This window comes from Ranitomeya variabilis, chromosome 6 (genome assembly GCF_051348905.1).
Source record: "Ranitomeya variabilis isolate aRanVar5 chromosome 6, aRanVar5.hap1, whole genome shotgun sequence".
Classification (NCBI taxonomy): Eukaryota; Metazoa; Chordata; class Amphibia; order Anura; family Dendrobatidae; genus Ranitomeya; species Ranitomeya variabilis.
In genome coordinates this window covers 56,122,507-56,138,131 of record NC_135237.1, presented here as the reverse complement: position 1 = coordinate 56,138,131, position 15,625 = coordinate 56,122,507, and the positions used below count along the sequence as shown (strand labels likewise).

Genomic DNA, 15,625 nt, shown 5'->3' with positions numbered 1-15,625 from the left:
AGAAATCATGAAATCAGAGAATTATCAAGAGATTTTAGGGTGACATGTCGTAGTATTAATTAGGGGTGCCTTTATTGCTGCACATGATGTTACAATTTCAAAGAATAAACAGACTAAACATGTAAGTTGAAAACAATGTTTTATGGTTATATTTAGATCACTAATTAAAAAATCCTGAGGATATAACCTTGGTACATTTTTCAATTTATTTCTGAAGATATTGTATTGTCTTTGAAAAAAAATGAAGTGGTGTCAGTAACGGTGAGCAGCACTGTACAGCCTGAGACTCCTCTCAAACTAAACGTCATAGGAGGAGAAGATAAAAGAAATGCATATAAAGAAATGGCAGGATAGGGAGAAGTGTAGGAAACTTAATAAATGCTAGTTACAAAAGTGGTTAAGGCTTAGCCCGGGTTCAAACGATCCGGAACTAGCAGCGCTTCGACACATGCTGCCGTCTATTGAACGCAAGTGAATTTGCATGTGATCTCTGAACTGTGCGGATTCACCAGGTTCAATACATTCTGTGGGTGAAACTTCTCTTGCAGAGATGGTAGAAATTCACGTGCTGCGGTCTGGAGAGATGCACCGCATGTCCTTCTCAGCGGGCGTCTCTGGACACGTAGAGGACATGAGATTTCTTGAAATCCCTTCCACTATGCTGTAACACCTAGCCAATGTGGGTTTGACACTGCATAAGTACGCAGCATCCAACCCGCGGGAACTCTGGATCGTGTGCACCTACCCCTAAAGATAGGTATTTATAAAGGGCTTTATATTTACAGGACCATCCCTTTAGCTTTTAAGTCCAAGTGGGCGTCTTCACTGGGGGCGAGGACTTCCCTCTGTATCAGTTGCTATCTGATATCATCCACTTGGACTTAACAAATGTTTACTCAGTAGGAGCAAAATACTTTGGTAATATCTCTGCAACAAAAAAGCAAAATAAAAAAATAAAACAAAGTACACACGAAAAGAAAAGTTTTTCCTGTTCTCAGCCACTATTATGTCGTGTGTTAGGCTCCACGTGAAAAATTGAAAAAATTGGTGAAAGGTCATCTTTAAAGAGGATCCATATTCAGGACACAGCGCCTTAAAGGGGTTTTCTGAACTTTCAGCCCCCCATCTTCCTGCTCCCTCTGCTTTTTGGCGGTTTGCAGCTGAGGCGTTCTTGTGCTGCAGGGCTGTGCCATCTCAGAGGTTGTAAACAATGGCAACTTTCCTCCGCTGCACCTGAGGAGCGCAGGGAGACTGACTCCGGCTGGATGTGTCGCTCCGTCCTGCTACAGAGCAGCGCTTACAAGCTTCCTGAAAGGGCTCCAGTCCTGAGACAACAAGCCATAAACTATAAAATTAAAAATCCCTCTAATCTTTAAAAATGCAGATTTATTATAACAAGTAATTTGCAAAGCTTCCTTGTTTTTACAAGCACTTTGCAAAATTAACTCTTTTTGATAATTGTCATTTTAACGCCTGTTGTAGTGTCAGAGGTGACTGCAGTATGCAACATTCCAAACCAAAGAAATGAGCCGGAGCACACGTGGGTATAAGTGCAATGTGTAGGTGGCCACTAACAGACAGAACCTAGGATAAAGGCAATGAGTAAATACCCTGCAGTAGGTAAATGAACAGTACAAGGAAATAACATGGGGGACTTAGCTGACACTATTCTGATCACAAGCGTATAAAAGCCATCCCACCACGACAAGGGGGCTGAGCAGGACCCAGACCCGACTGTTTAGCACATGACTGTGGAAATATGCAGCAGCAACATTGAGCTGGTTTGGCCAATAACAGACCACATGGCTACACGGAGGGATCGTCACAGCGGAGTGTCCAGATGCCGCCATGTGGTATATCAAGCTCCGCTTGTATTTTGCATTGGCATTTCCTGGTGACAGATTCCCACTTTATCACCTAGCTTTGTTTTTTTTTTTTTTTTTGTTTTTTTCTAATAAATTTAGAGGTAGATGATTACATCTTTTTTATTTTTGCTTATTTCCATTTTTGTATTTTTATTTTTTCTGTACATTATTGAGAGCAACCATCTTGCCTGAATTCCTGTTTTCTGCACTGAAATATTTGTTCTTTACAGCAGCCACATGAACCATAGACAATATCTGGATGTGTTCATTGACTTCTATGGGAAAGTGTGCTGGGCATGCTCTGTGATCTGTGTAGGGAGAGGATAAAGGTGAGCTGTGACACAAGCTAGTACACATGGTTTGCGCAGAATAAATCAGGGTATACTTCAGTCCAGAGCTGGGCAAACTGGGGGCCGAAGGCTACATCTGGTCCTCTGGCTGTTCCAGCCCGGCCCATGGACCGATTAAGCCAAAGGGCTGAACTAGCACCATGTTCTCCACCATCCGCTGTTTCCTGTTTACTCATCCTCAGGAATAGCTGTATGGGGGCTCATACTGTATGTAGGGGACTGTGTGTGGACTATTATGATATATAGGGGCTGTGTGCAGGCTCATATTGTATATAGGGGATGTTGCCATACTTAATTCTTGTCAATACTAAGTGATACAATTAATATCAAATAAATATTAATATTGAGCAGAATGAATTTAATCCTATTGGTTCGGCCCTCCACAACAGTCACAGGCTCTCATGTGGTCCCACAGGAAAATTGCCCACCCCTGCTCTACTCTGGTCCAGTTTTCATACAAGACTAGTGTGTTTTAAGGCTTGGCAGCTCCTACACTGCTGAGAGCGAGCACATGGAGCTTGGCTGGGCTGCTCCTATACCCATCTGCTATGAGAGCGAGCGCACTGAGGCAGTAATGTCCATTGTTTGATGTCATTATTCCGAGTTTTACTATATCTGTGTGAACGTGGCTAAAAGACATTCTAGGTTTGCAGTAGATGTAGATATCTACATACTATCGGGCCATTATGATGACCATGACTGGCACTCGTGTCAGTTCTGTACGTGTCTTGGTCTTCGCACCTCTCACAGATCGCATATGACCATTATTCCCAGATGTAATCACTACGGAAAGCTGTGGCCAGTAATTCATTTCCCCACAGCAGTGACATTACGTGCCAATTTCATGGCCATCTACTGTATGTAATGCGTGAGTTCACCAGGTCTGCCAGCGTGGCGGCCGCGTGTACTGGGACATAGTAAAAGCCCCTTCCATATAACTTCCAGATGCCCCCTCCATATAACCTCCAGATGCCCCCTCCATATAACCTCCAGATGCCCCCTCCATATAACTTCCAGATGCCCCCTCCATATAACCTCCAGATGCCCCCTCCATATAACCTCCAGATGCCCCCTCCATATAACCTCCAGATGCCCCCTCCATATAACCTCCAGATGCCCCCTCCAGATGCCCCCTCCATATAACCTCCAGATGCCCCCTCCATATAACCTCCAGATGCCCCCTCCATATAACCTCCAGATGCCCCCTCCAGATGCCCCCTCCATATAACCTCCAGATGCCCCCTCCATATAACCTCCAGATGCCCCCTCCATATAACCTCCAGGTGCCCCCTCCATATAACCTCCAGATGCCCCCTCCATATAACCTCCAGATGCCCCCTCCATATAACCTCCAGATGCCCCCTCCATATAACCTCCAGATGCCCCCTCCATATAACCTCCAGATGCCCCCTCCATATAACCTCCAGATGCCCCCTCCATATAACCTCCAGATGCCCCCTCCATATAACCTCCAGGTGCCCCCTCCATATAACCTCCAGGTGCCCCCTCCATATAACCTCCAGGTGCCCCCTCCATATAACCTCCAGATGCCCCCTCCATATAACCTCCAGATGCCCCCTCCATATAACCTCCAGATGCCACCTCCAGATGCCCCCTCCATATAACCTCCAGATGCCCCCTCCATATAACCTCCAGGTGCCCCCTCCATATAACCTCCAGGTGCCCCCTCCATATAACCTCCAGGTGCCTTATTTTGGCATATTACGTTTTGAAGTTCTTGAGGTAGGACTGCCTCTTTAAGTTGTGTGTGAGATATTTGCCTGGTGAATATTTTATGAGGTTTCACCCAGGACGGAATAAGAAATGAGCTGAGATTTCACAATTTTACTTAGCGCTGCATTTATTCCAGAGCTAGACCAAGATGAGCAGCCAAGTCACTAATTCATCTGAGTGTGTCACCGCTGTCTAACTTTGTAGGTTATCTTCTCTGTGCCGGCTGGATGGGAGCCCTGTGAACTGCGTCTTACCGGACGGCATCCCAGGCTCTTCTGATTAGTAGGCCTGGCGCGGCATCATTGCATGTGACTTTCACAAGGCAGGCTAATCAAAGGCAGAGTCCTGGATGCCATCACGTAGGTCTCCGTTCTCAGGGCTCTCATCCAGCCCACACAGATTACCAACATGGCTGATGGACCAGTTCCTGTCAATCAGTTCGCACCAGCTCTATTATCAATTTCTATTGAATTTCCTCTTGCTGGACTCTGTAGAGTTGTCTGGTGAACAAAACCCATTTTCATCTACACTATTGGGCTATGTGGTGCTATTTAAGGTGGGTGGGTTCCTCTCCCCGTCTCTTGGCCACAGTAGAGAGCAGTTAAAAAGAGCATCTCTTACACTGGAGGACCGGTCTGGTCCTTCATTACACAAATAACGCATTGATTTGAATGTGCCGTGGTGTAATTCTTCACTTCCCCTGCGGAGGAGCTGTAGGGACATGAAACACTTTGAGCAAATTTTTCCCACAGAATAAAGGTGATGACTGAGCGTGCCAGCAGGAGAACGCTTAGTGATCACCTTAATGTCAAGAATCCTCTCTAACAAGCAGTGGGTATCAAGTTTATAAAGAAGTTTCAGAGCAATACAAGCTGTTCACCATTCAGGAGTCACAGGGGTGAATCCTCTACTGTGAGAAGCCTTCTGGCTCGACAAACCAGCCGGGCTACAACCTCACAAGCCCGTTACAGCCGCGTCATGTGCTCTGTGCAGATGAAGCGGAGGACTAGCTTCACAGCAAATGCCGATGGAGCAGCCAGAGAGTCGTCAATCGAGTCTGTAAGGGGGCGTCCAGCAGGATTTATTGAGAAGCGAGAATAAGAGTAGGAATAAGACAAGAGGTAGAATAGCAGCAAATGTGGGTGATGGAATGGATTCTAATTTTTTATTTTTTATTTTTGCAGGTTTTAACATTTAAAACCCCACCATGTCATTGAAGCCACGAGTCGTGGATTTTGATGAGACATGGAACAAGCTTTTAACGACAATCAACGCAGTTGTCAAGTTGGATTACGTCGAGAGGGCAACATGGAATGACCGCTTCTCGTATCCTTCCCATAATATTCATGTCAGATTTTATAGTCCGGTGTGACTGTTGTTTTTTTGTTTTCTTTATAGACTGATACTACTTTTTCTTTAATATGTGGTAATACAAGAATTTGACAAAAATGCAAAAAAACTCTTCTATGTTTACACTCTGAACGTGTCGCTTCAAAAGCCAAATATTCCGGTGGACATTTAGGCTTAAGTCCTGCAAAAGTTATTGAGCGTTGTCACGTGTTTCCATTTTATGGTTCATAATTTTCTATCATTTTATTCTGCTCAACTTTACTTTAAATGAGAACTGTACTTTGAGCAAACTTTGCATAAATCAGTAGAATAGAAGGAACTTTGTAATCTATCTTATCAGATAATTCTCCTTCTTTCTCTTCCTCTGCCTCCTGACATCCTACTGTAGTCTGAAAAACAAACAGCGTTTCCCAAGGTGACATGTTTCCTTTAAAAGGGTTGTCTGGTCAAAACCACTAAGGGTACTGTCACACAGTGCAATTTTGATCGCTACGACGGCACGATCCGTGACGTCGCAGCGTCGTATGATTATCGCTCCAGCGTCGTAGACTGCGGTCACACTTTGCAATCACGGCGCTGGAGCGATGCCGAAGTCCCCGGGTAACCAGGGTAAACATTGGGTTACTAAGCGCAGGGCCGCGCTTAGTAACCCGATGTTTACCCTGGTTACCAGCGTAAACGTTAAAAAAACAAACAGTACATACTTACATTCCGGTGTCTGTCCCCCGGCGTTCTGCTTCTCTCCACTGTGTAAGCACCATAGCCGGAAAGCAGAGCGGTGACGTCACCACTGTGCCCGCTTTCCGGCCGGCAGGCGCTCACAGTGCAGAGAAGCTGAGACGCCGGAGGACAGACACCGGAATGTGAGTATGTACTGTTTGTTTTTTTTACGTTTACGCTGGTAACCAGGGTAAACATCGGGTTACTAAGCGCGGCCCTGCGCTTAGTTACCCGATGTTTACCCTGGTTACAAGCGAACACATCGCTGGATCGGTGTCACACACAACGATCCAGCGATGTCAGCAGGTGATCCAGCGACGAAAGAAAGTTCCAAACGATCTGCTACGACGTACGATTCTCAGCAGGGTCCCTGATCGCTGCTGCGTGTCAGACACTGCGATATCGTAACACTCTGTGTGACTGCAGACTGATGAATCCCCCCCAGCGCGTACACTGACCGGACAACCCCTTTTAAAGGCAGTCTCAGCACAGAATGACTGTTCAAACCAAGCACAGATGCTCGGTGCATTATGGCGGGGCCAGACATCTAAGTGCACCTTCCCACCTGCTTGTTTCTATCTTCTTCACCCTTCTCTGGGTCTATGAAGCAAGAGCTGTCGATCATAGAAGGGAAGGGTGGAGGTTGAGGGAAACCGAGCAGGTGGGAAGATTGGCCCCGCCATGGTGCACCAAGCGTCTGGACTGTGTTTGAACGCTGCATGTCGCAGCATACAGCCGCCGCTCAGAGTATAGTGATCTGTGACTGCAGCCGCCCTGTGCACCACCCCCATGACTGAAAGCTGTCCACTTCCAGGCGGAAATAAGTTCATTTTCTCCCAGTAGCCACACTTTCAGTAAGGTGGCCGAGCAGTGTTGTAACAACACTTACCTTTAGATTAACCCTATATCTGTATGTAAATGGCTTTTTTCGAGGTGACAGATTCTCTTTAATTCCATCTGGTCAAAACATGAAGGACTGTCAGCACATTGAGATGTCTGTGAGGGATACAGAAAGATCATGTTGAGATTTTTCACAAGTTTTTTTTGCCTTATCCTAGTGCTGACACTTGATGAGGCTAGTATACTTATTTTGAAAATTCATGTTAGAATAGCTGTGTAATCTTGGTATTAAAGCGAGCATTTTGGAAATACAGCAAAAGTATGAAAAGAACTGAGTCCAGATTATTCAGTTTTTTTTTCACATTCAAGCCTTCCTACGGCTGCAGCTTGTACTGAGCTGTGTGAGATTGCAGCAGGGAGGAGGAGCACTGAGGAGCTAGCAATAAGGCTAGATGGATTTAGATTGACTTTAAAGGTGTTGCCGAGTACTCGAACAACCCCTTTTTAAACATTCTGTTCCCCAGTGTCAAATAAAAATACTCTGTACTTGCCTCCCGTAGCAGCGCCAATTCAGCCATGTTGGACTGGTGTACTCCCAAGTCTTTAGTGGCCTTATTATGCCGTGTGTCCTGTAGCCAAATAATGGCCACTATTGAACGGCTGTGCTCTTCCCCTCGACACCTGAGGAGGAGGAAAGAAGGAAGTGTGAGCTCTGCAACCCATTAGCAACTGCAACATGGCATAACAATATCACGAGACCCTCGGGAGACGCGAAGCTGACATCGCTGGAGCGACACCGGAACGGGAGACGATTATGAGGTATTCTTATTTATACAAGGGAGAATATAGTATTTATGAAGGGGTTGATTGCAGAGAATTGGGAGCGCCATATGAAAAACAAAAAAATTCTGTTGTAAAAAAAATTTGTAAAAAAATAATGCACAGATATTTGGACTTAAAATCGACTTATTGTTAAAACGTGGATATTCACTAGAAAATAATTGTAATGTTTTACATGAGGACATAAGGTCACAAGTTCCGTCATCTCAGTTGTAGGCTTTGGACCCCATCCAGGGAACTGCGGAGCACTGAGCACGGTGTCTGGCAGAGCCGTCTGTGAGAAGCGGCCAAAGTGGTGGAAATCTTGGCAAATAAATCTTTCTTGTAAATTTTTTTGCTTTAATTCATTGCTCTTATTCACAAACAATGACTGAGCACTCCCTTTTTTTTATATATATATATATATATATATATATATATATATATATATATATATATATATATATATATATATATATATTTTATTTTTTTTTTACCTATTCATTTGGAAGTTTTACCACCCTCCATAGCGGGAAAAACATCTTATTTGTCAGAGTTTGTAAGTTACCGTAGATCAAGGTTACAGAGCTAAAAGCCTGGCATGGAAAATCTGGTCTGATTAAAAGGGTGATTGTAATGTGGATCTTTAACCAGATTTTACAATGCTTGCTTTATTAAGCAGACCTGATGAGGCTGGCATACTTACTGTGAAAATCCGTGTCTAAATGGCAGTATAATTCTGCTATTATTATAAATAATATAAACCCAATTTGCAATGAGGGTTTGTATCAAAGTTGACAAACTTTCTGCGGTTTACATTGTTCATGTTTGATTGATTTATTGCAAATAGCTCAATGCAACTAATATAACGAGGTTTGTCTAAATGCAGCTCAAATTGCTACTTTTAATGAACACTGCAGTTTCAAAATTATTTAACCCCTTTGTGACAAGTGTCCTTCGTACGTATTAGAGCACCTCTGGCTGTTATGACCTGCTGCAGATGTGATGGATAACTAGACGCCAGCTTCCGGTAGTGTCCCTGAAGAATATTAGTTGTCATGAGTAATGGCCTCCAGTTCACTAATATTCTTAGGATCACATGCTCCGGCTATTTTCTTCAAATCCACCAACTGTTCAAGTCTGATGACTTCGTCCTGAAGAATTCTTGGGGTCATTTTTTTTTTTTTTTTGCAAGGCCCAATGATTCCCAAGCTTCATATTCCTCACTGAAGACATGACATTTTCTCCTAGGATTTCCTGATACTTGATTGAATCCATCTTGTGAAAATCTAGACGCATCAAATTTGCGCAAAAAATGTGACTTCTCTCAAAATTTAAAATGGCCTCGAAAAGTGAGTGTGGTCTTTGCGCAGTTGGATTCTCTAAGTTTCATATATAAGGTGGCGCAACTTTTATTTTATTACTTGTGGACGGTCCCAGATGCACCAAAACTATTAAAGGGAATCTGTCCTGTCCAGAAATGCTATTTACCTGCAGATATGGGGTTAGTCTGCAAGTAAATAGCGTCAAAATCATGCCTACCTTACTAGAAGAGCAGCTTCAGGGAAAAAAGAACTTGTATCTTCCCTGTTGCTGCTTGCTTGCAGTCACTGGGGCGGTGCAGTTAATAATTATGGTCACATCTTACTAGAACGCCATTTATCTGAAAATTAACCCTATGTTTGTGACTGTATAGCGTTCCTGGATATCACCGGTTCCCTTTAAGAGCCTCTCATCTAGCATTGAGTTGCTTGCAGATCACTCCGACTATCTGACAGTGGCGTCAGGATACGTTCCACATAATCGCAATAAAGATAGATTAACAAGTTACCTAATTTATTTATTTTTTTATCTAAAAGTCAACCAAGAACCCAAAATAAAAGAAAAAAGCAAAAAAGAGGTTTCATTAAAAAGTTACCCCCAAATCACTCTGCAGCCCACCCTCACCACTGGAGAGAATAAACCGTGGCTCTGTGGCACAATGAGTAGCACGGTGGGCTTCTAGAATTCCTACATCAGTATTGCGATCACTGTTCATGTTTGCAGGGAGCTAAATAAGTGCGGAGTAGTGATGAGCGAGTGTACTCGTTGCTCAGGTTTTCCAGAGCACAGTCGGGTGACCTCTGCGTATTTATGACTGCTCGGAGATTTAGTTTTTGTTGACGCAGCTCCATGATTTACAGCTGCTAGCCAGGCTGAGCACATGTGGGGGTTGCCTGGTTGCTAGGGAATCCCCACATGTATTCAAGCTGTCTAGCAGCTTTAAATCATGGAGCCGCGTTGACAAAAACTAAATCTCCGAACGCTAACAAATACTCGGAGACCACATGAGTGTGCACGGGAAAACCTGAGCAACGAGTGTACTCGCTCATCGCTAGTGCTGAGAAATCCATAAGATCGCCTCGTTGTTGACGAGACCTCGTGTATGGATTTACCCCGGCTCTCCTGTGGATCCTTCTCCCATTACCGCACATCCGGTGACGTGTATGGATTACGCCAGCTCTCCTGTGGATCCTTCTCCCATTACCGCACATCCGGTGACGTGTATGGATTACCCCGGCTCTCCTGTGGATCCTTCTCCCATTACCGCACAGCCGGTGACGTGTATGGATTACACTAGCTCTCCTGTGGATCCTTCTCCCGTTACCGCACAGCCAGTGACTTGTATGTATTACTCTAGCTCTCCTGTGGATCCTTCTCCCGTTACCGCACAGCCGGTGACGTGTATGGATTACGCCAGCTCTCCTGTGGATCCTTCTCCCGTTACCGCACAGCCGGTGACGTGTATGGATTACCCCGGCTCTCCTGTGGATCCTTCTCCCATTACCGCACAGCCGGTGACGTGTATGGATTACGCCAGCTCTCCTGTGGATCCTTCTCCCGTTACCGCACAGCCGGTGACGTGTATGGATTACGCCAGCTCTCCTGTGGATCCTTCTCCCGTTACCGCACAGCCAGTGACGTGTATGGATTACACTGGCACTCCTGTGGATCCTTCTCCCATTACTGCACAGTCTGTGACGTGTATGGATTACACCAGCTCTCATGTGGATTCTTCTCCCATTACTGCATAGTCTTTGACGTGTATGGATTACACCGGCTCTCCTGTGGATCCTCCCATTACCGCACAGCCGGTGACGTGTATGGATTACATAGGCTCTCCTGTGGATCCTTCTCCCATTACTGCACAGCCGATGGCGTGTATGGATTACACCGGCTCTCCTGTGGATCCTTCTCCCATTACTGCACAGTCTTTGACGTGTATGGATTACACCGGCTCTCCTGTGGATCCTCCCATTACCGCACAGCCGGTGACGTGTATGGATTACATAGGCTCTCATGTGGATCCTTCTCCCATTACTGCACAGTCTGTGACTTGTATCGATTACACCGGCTCTCCTGTGGATCCTTCTCCTATTACCGCATAGCCGGTGACATGTATGGATTACACCAGCTCTCCTGTGGATCCTTCTCCCATTACCGCATAGCCGGTGACGTGTATGGATTACACCGGCTCTCCTGTGGATCCATCTCCCATTACTGCACAGTCTGTGACGTGTATGGATTACACCGGCTCTCCTGTGGATCCATCTCCCGTTACCGCACAGCCGGTGACGTGTATGGATTACACCGGCTCTCCTGTGGATCCTTCTCCCATTACTGCACAGTCTGTGACGTGTATGGATTACACCAGCTCTCCTGTGGATCCTTCTCCCATTACCGCATAGCCGGTGACGGCCTCTTGCCGGTAGGTTACGGTCTCACACGCTGCGGCTCCACCGGCTTCTGTCCGTCCTGTTGCCAGCACCTGTTCCCGTAAAGTGGCGCCTGGAGCGGATCTAATACTAGTTGATGAATGATCCGAGCGTCTGTGTGCGTTCCCATTCTGACGGCTTAGGTCGGGATCTGCTGGCAGGAGCTGCACATGTTGCTTTCTTCCAGGGCGGCTTTGATCTCTAACATGGTGCCAACATGCACTATTTTCAGACTGGCATATCTGTCGTTTCTCCGCCTGCGGGCATGCTGGCACGGCTGTGAGGTATTGGCAGTGCTTTGCTGGTACCTTAGGAAACCTTTTACATACGCTGGAGGCAACGGGTGTGTGCTCCATACTGTCAGATCGTGTAAACATTCCCTATGATAACACTTACTGTCACAGATGAATAAGCAGCCTTACAGTATAGGGGACGGTATGGCAGGGATGTTTTCAGCTGCTGCTTGGGAGGTCCGATAAAGACGCTCTCTTCAATGATTAGGGGTCCTCATCCATGTCTATGCCGGGCCGTCCAGGCCTGTATTTGCTTTTTTACCTGTTTTCTTTAATGGCCGCTCAGCGATATATATGCCCTCTGCGTCGCCTATCCAGAACCTCTTGGAGAAAAGCTGTACTCCGAAACCAAGACCTTCCTGGAGAATCATGTCCTGCAGTTACATGCGGTAAGAGACCTTCACTCTCCCGGTTTATAAAGCTGCAGCTATTATATAATCTTGGCCTGTTGTGTCCCCTTGGACCCCCTGTTTGCCCCCACCATTCCCTTCACAAGCCTATAGAGTGTTTTTACTAAGGTCCCCATCAGTCCTGGCACATCAGGGGTGCACTGGCTGATGTCAGACAGGGTGGGAACTGTTTTGCCGTCGCACCTTGTCCTTTTATTATTACGCACGAGCAGTGATACCATTCACCGTCCATAGACTAGTTGATTTTGTGGAAGAAAGTTGTCCTGTCTTTCTAATCGCATACAATCCCTTTAAGTAAGATTTCTGGACTCTTATTTAAGATACCTAATCGTAGTGAGCGAACATGCTCGTATAAGGTGTTATCTTAGCATGCTCGGGTGCGGTCGACCAGCCACAACATGCAGCCGCGGGGACACTTTTGAGCACGCCAAAGACACTGTTAACACATGAGCATGCTCAGATAACACCTTATCCACGCACCTTCACTCATCACTAATTAATAATTTACTTTGTATTTATCAGAAAGTTTTGGAGTCTGCAGAACAAGTTCTGGTGGTGTATCACCGGTCCTGGGAGGAATACAGTAGAGGAGCCGACTACATGGACTGCCTATATAGGTAAGGAATAGATTACAGTTTGTTATCCCAACTTAGTGTACCTGTTGTCCTTTTTGTTAACAAAAAAAAAAAAAAGGGGGATGGTCTTGCTGTCCTTGTCCCCAGCATCAACTTATAGGACTGGTATGTGTACCAAAATTAGTTTGATGTGCAGCAACTATTTTTATGCTTGTGTTAATTGCCACTCACTAATTTTGAATAGGCAGTTACCCTTTAATCAACATTCTTCCAGCACTATAGGTGTTGGGAGTGTCCTTTAACTTCCCAGCATACATTGCTTCTGTCATTGTCCAATGCTTTGCCTACTCTGAAGGGAAAGCCTTCCTCTCTTTTACGCAGTGTGCCAGAATGGAGAGCAGGTGCAGAGACACAGGGCAGCCCCCCTTGTAATCCTTCTTGGGGTCTCTGCCGCTAGAGACAGATGAGCCTTGGCAGCAGGCAGTGGACGGCAACTTGGAAGAGAGATTGCTCCAACAATGTGATTACTGATGTGTATTTATCATATTATCTGACGGCACTTTGGCCGTTTATACTGAGATCTTGCAAACAATCCAATGTGTTATTCACATGGGCTGTTGGGGAATTTAGCCATCTACCTGGTGCTTTACTTGTCAGTATTACCTGCACTAGGGAACAGTGTGAGAAACCTTCATATTTGTGGCCATCGTGAGACAATGACATGTTCTTCCTTGTAATAATGACAGACCCTAGCACAGTTAGAGGGGCTGTCCAGCATCAATGAAAACTTTACATGTGGCATGGAAGGCTTGGAAGTCACAACATCAGCCACACGTACGTCTAACCACTGGATCCAGTGCAGACCACTCTCGGGGTTCCACTCTTCAACCCCTTTATCTGGCCTGTGATTGGCTGTAGCAGACAGGTGGCTTTTTGTTCCTGACGCAGACCACCAGTGCTACCTGTGCTGGATCCACCAGGGTGACAGCAGGGGTGTTTCTGTGTTTGGGCACGGTAGCGCCTTTGATGACTGCGTTGGGTTTCTTTAGCTCTCACAAGCCAGCATTTCCAAACTTGTCTCTTTGTTCTTACCTGTGAACGCCTTCTCTCGTTCCATCCGTAAGGTAAAACTAGTATTTCCTTCGCTCCCCAGCTATACCCCTCCTACAGGGCCTGAACTTAAGTTTTAGCTTAGTATCTATAGGAGACAGACTTAAGCCCCCCATACACTTTAGATAGCTGTTGGCCAGACTTTGATTCCGGTGACCGCTATCTTTCCCGTCTCACTGCCTAGCACTGCTGTGCTCTCTATGAAAGAGCCGCTGCCAGACGTCTCTGGCGTTGGCTCATCTGTATGAGAGTAATAGGATCAGCAGTCCAAAATCTCCTCCCGAAAATCATCCATTGGGTGGCCCCCATGCGCTTTAGACTGTAACGTACCGATATTGGCAGGTTTGGTCTATGTTAGTCTAATATGTATGGGGAGCTTTTTAGGGTTATTTGACTGTTTCCGTGTTGGTGACTCTAGGTTCAGCACCTGTTCACACTTAGGATTATGGATTATAGCTTAAAAAAACTGACCATGACATCCAAACATAGACTATGTCCCCCACCAATGGTGTGGAGGAGTAATGTACAATCTTTAACTACTTTTGGACCCCCCTAAAGCCCCCGTCTCACTAAGCGAGATCGCTAGCGAGATCGCTGCTGAGTCACAAGTTTCGTGACGCAACAGCGACCTCAGTAGCGATCTCGCTTTGTGTGACACGTAGCAGCGACCAGGCCCCTGCTGTGAGATCGCTGGTCGTGTCGGAATGGCCTGGACCTTTTTTTGATCGTTGAGGTCCCGCTGGGTAGCACACATCGCTGTGTTTGACACCTTACCAACGACCTCGTTGACGACTCAGACACTGAATCGTCATAATAGCTCCCATGTGAGATCGTTGTACAGGTCGCTACAGGTCGCTGGTGAGATGTCAAACAGTGAGATCGCAGCTGCGATCGTTAGTAAGATCTCACTGTTTGACATCTCACCAGCGACCACATAGCGACGCAGCAACGATCCCTGACAGGTCGTATCGTTGTCGGGATCGCTTTAGCGTCGCTAAGTGAGACGGGGCCTTAAGATGTCAGTGTAGATTAAGCATCTTGCAGGAGATTGTGCCTTTGTTGGGGCAGGGAGCCGGCTGTCAAACACAGCCAGACTTCCCATACAGAAGGCAGAGACGGTTTATTACTGGCTGTCAGACACAGCCAGACTTCCCATACAGAAGGCAGAGACTGTTGATTACTGGCTGTCAGACACAGCCAGACTTTCCATACAGAAGGCAGAGACGGTTTATTACTGGCTGTCAGACACAGCCAGACTTCCCATACAGAAGGCAGAGACGGTTTATTACTGGCTGTCAGACACAGCCAGACTTCCCATACAGAGGGCAGAGACGGTTTATTACTGGCGGTCAGACACGGCCAGACTTCCCATACAGAAGGCAGAGACGGTTTATTACTCTTTCTGTCTGTCTGATCGCTCTGTAGACCGCACTGAACCAGCATTGTGTATATCGATTGGGCAATGCTGATGGCTGAGTCCTGGGAGGAAGCACTAACCTGTGATCACTGGGTGTAGGATCATAGGAGACTGTCAGCTCGGCTCTGCAGGCAGGAGGCTGAAGTTCCACTGCAACTGGGGTTATTATACCAGCCACAGTCACAAGGGAAATTGGCAGTAAAAATAATGTATTATGTTAAAATGTTCCCACAAAGGTTTTTTAAAGATTTTATGGGTGGGCAGAGTGTTTAAAATAAACTGAGAAAAGTAAAATAATAAGAAAAAAAACTAAAAAAAAAAAACAAAAAAAAAACACCACCAAACTGTAACTGAAATAGAGGCTGCAATTCCATTTTGCTGTCGATT

The 15,625-nt window shown here is 45.9% G+C and overlaps 1 protein-coding gene across 1 annotated transcript in view; it reads left to right on the top strand.

Annotated features, from left to right (window-relative positions):
• Positions 1–15,625, top strand: part of CUL2 (cullin 2) — a 79,035-nt gene that overhangs the window by 15,164 nt on the left and 48,246 nt on the right. Inside the window, exons 2-4 of the mRNA XM_077268531.1 lie at positions 5,134–5,275; positions 12,013–12,115; positions 12,659–12,753. Of these exons, the coding sequence (XP_077124646.1) occupies positions 5,157–5,275; positions 12,013–12,115; positions 12,659–12,753 (317 nt within the window). The 5' untranslated portion in view covers positions 5,134–5,156. The remainder of the gene's footprint in view (positions 1–5,133; positions 5,276–12,012; positions 12,116–12,658; positions 12,754–15,625) is intronic.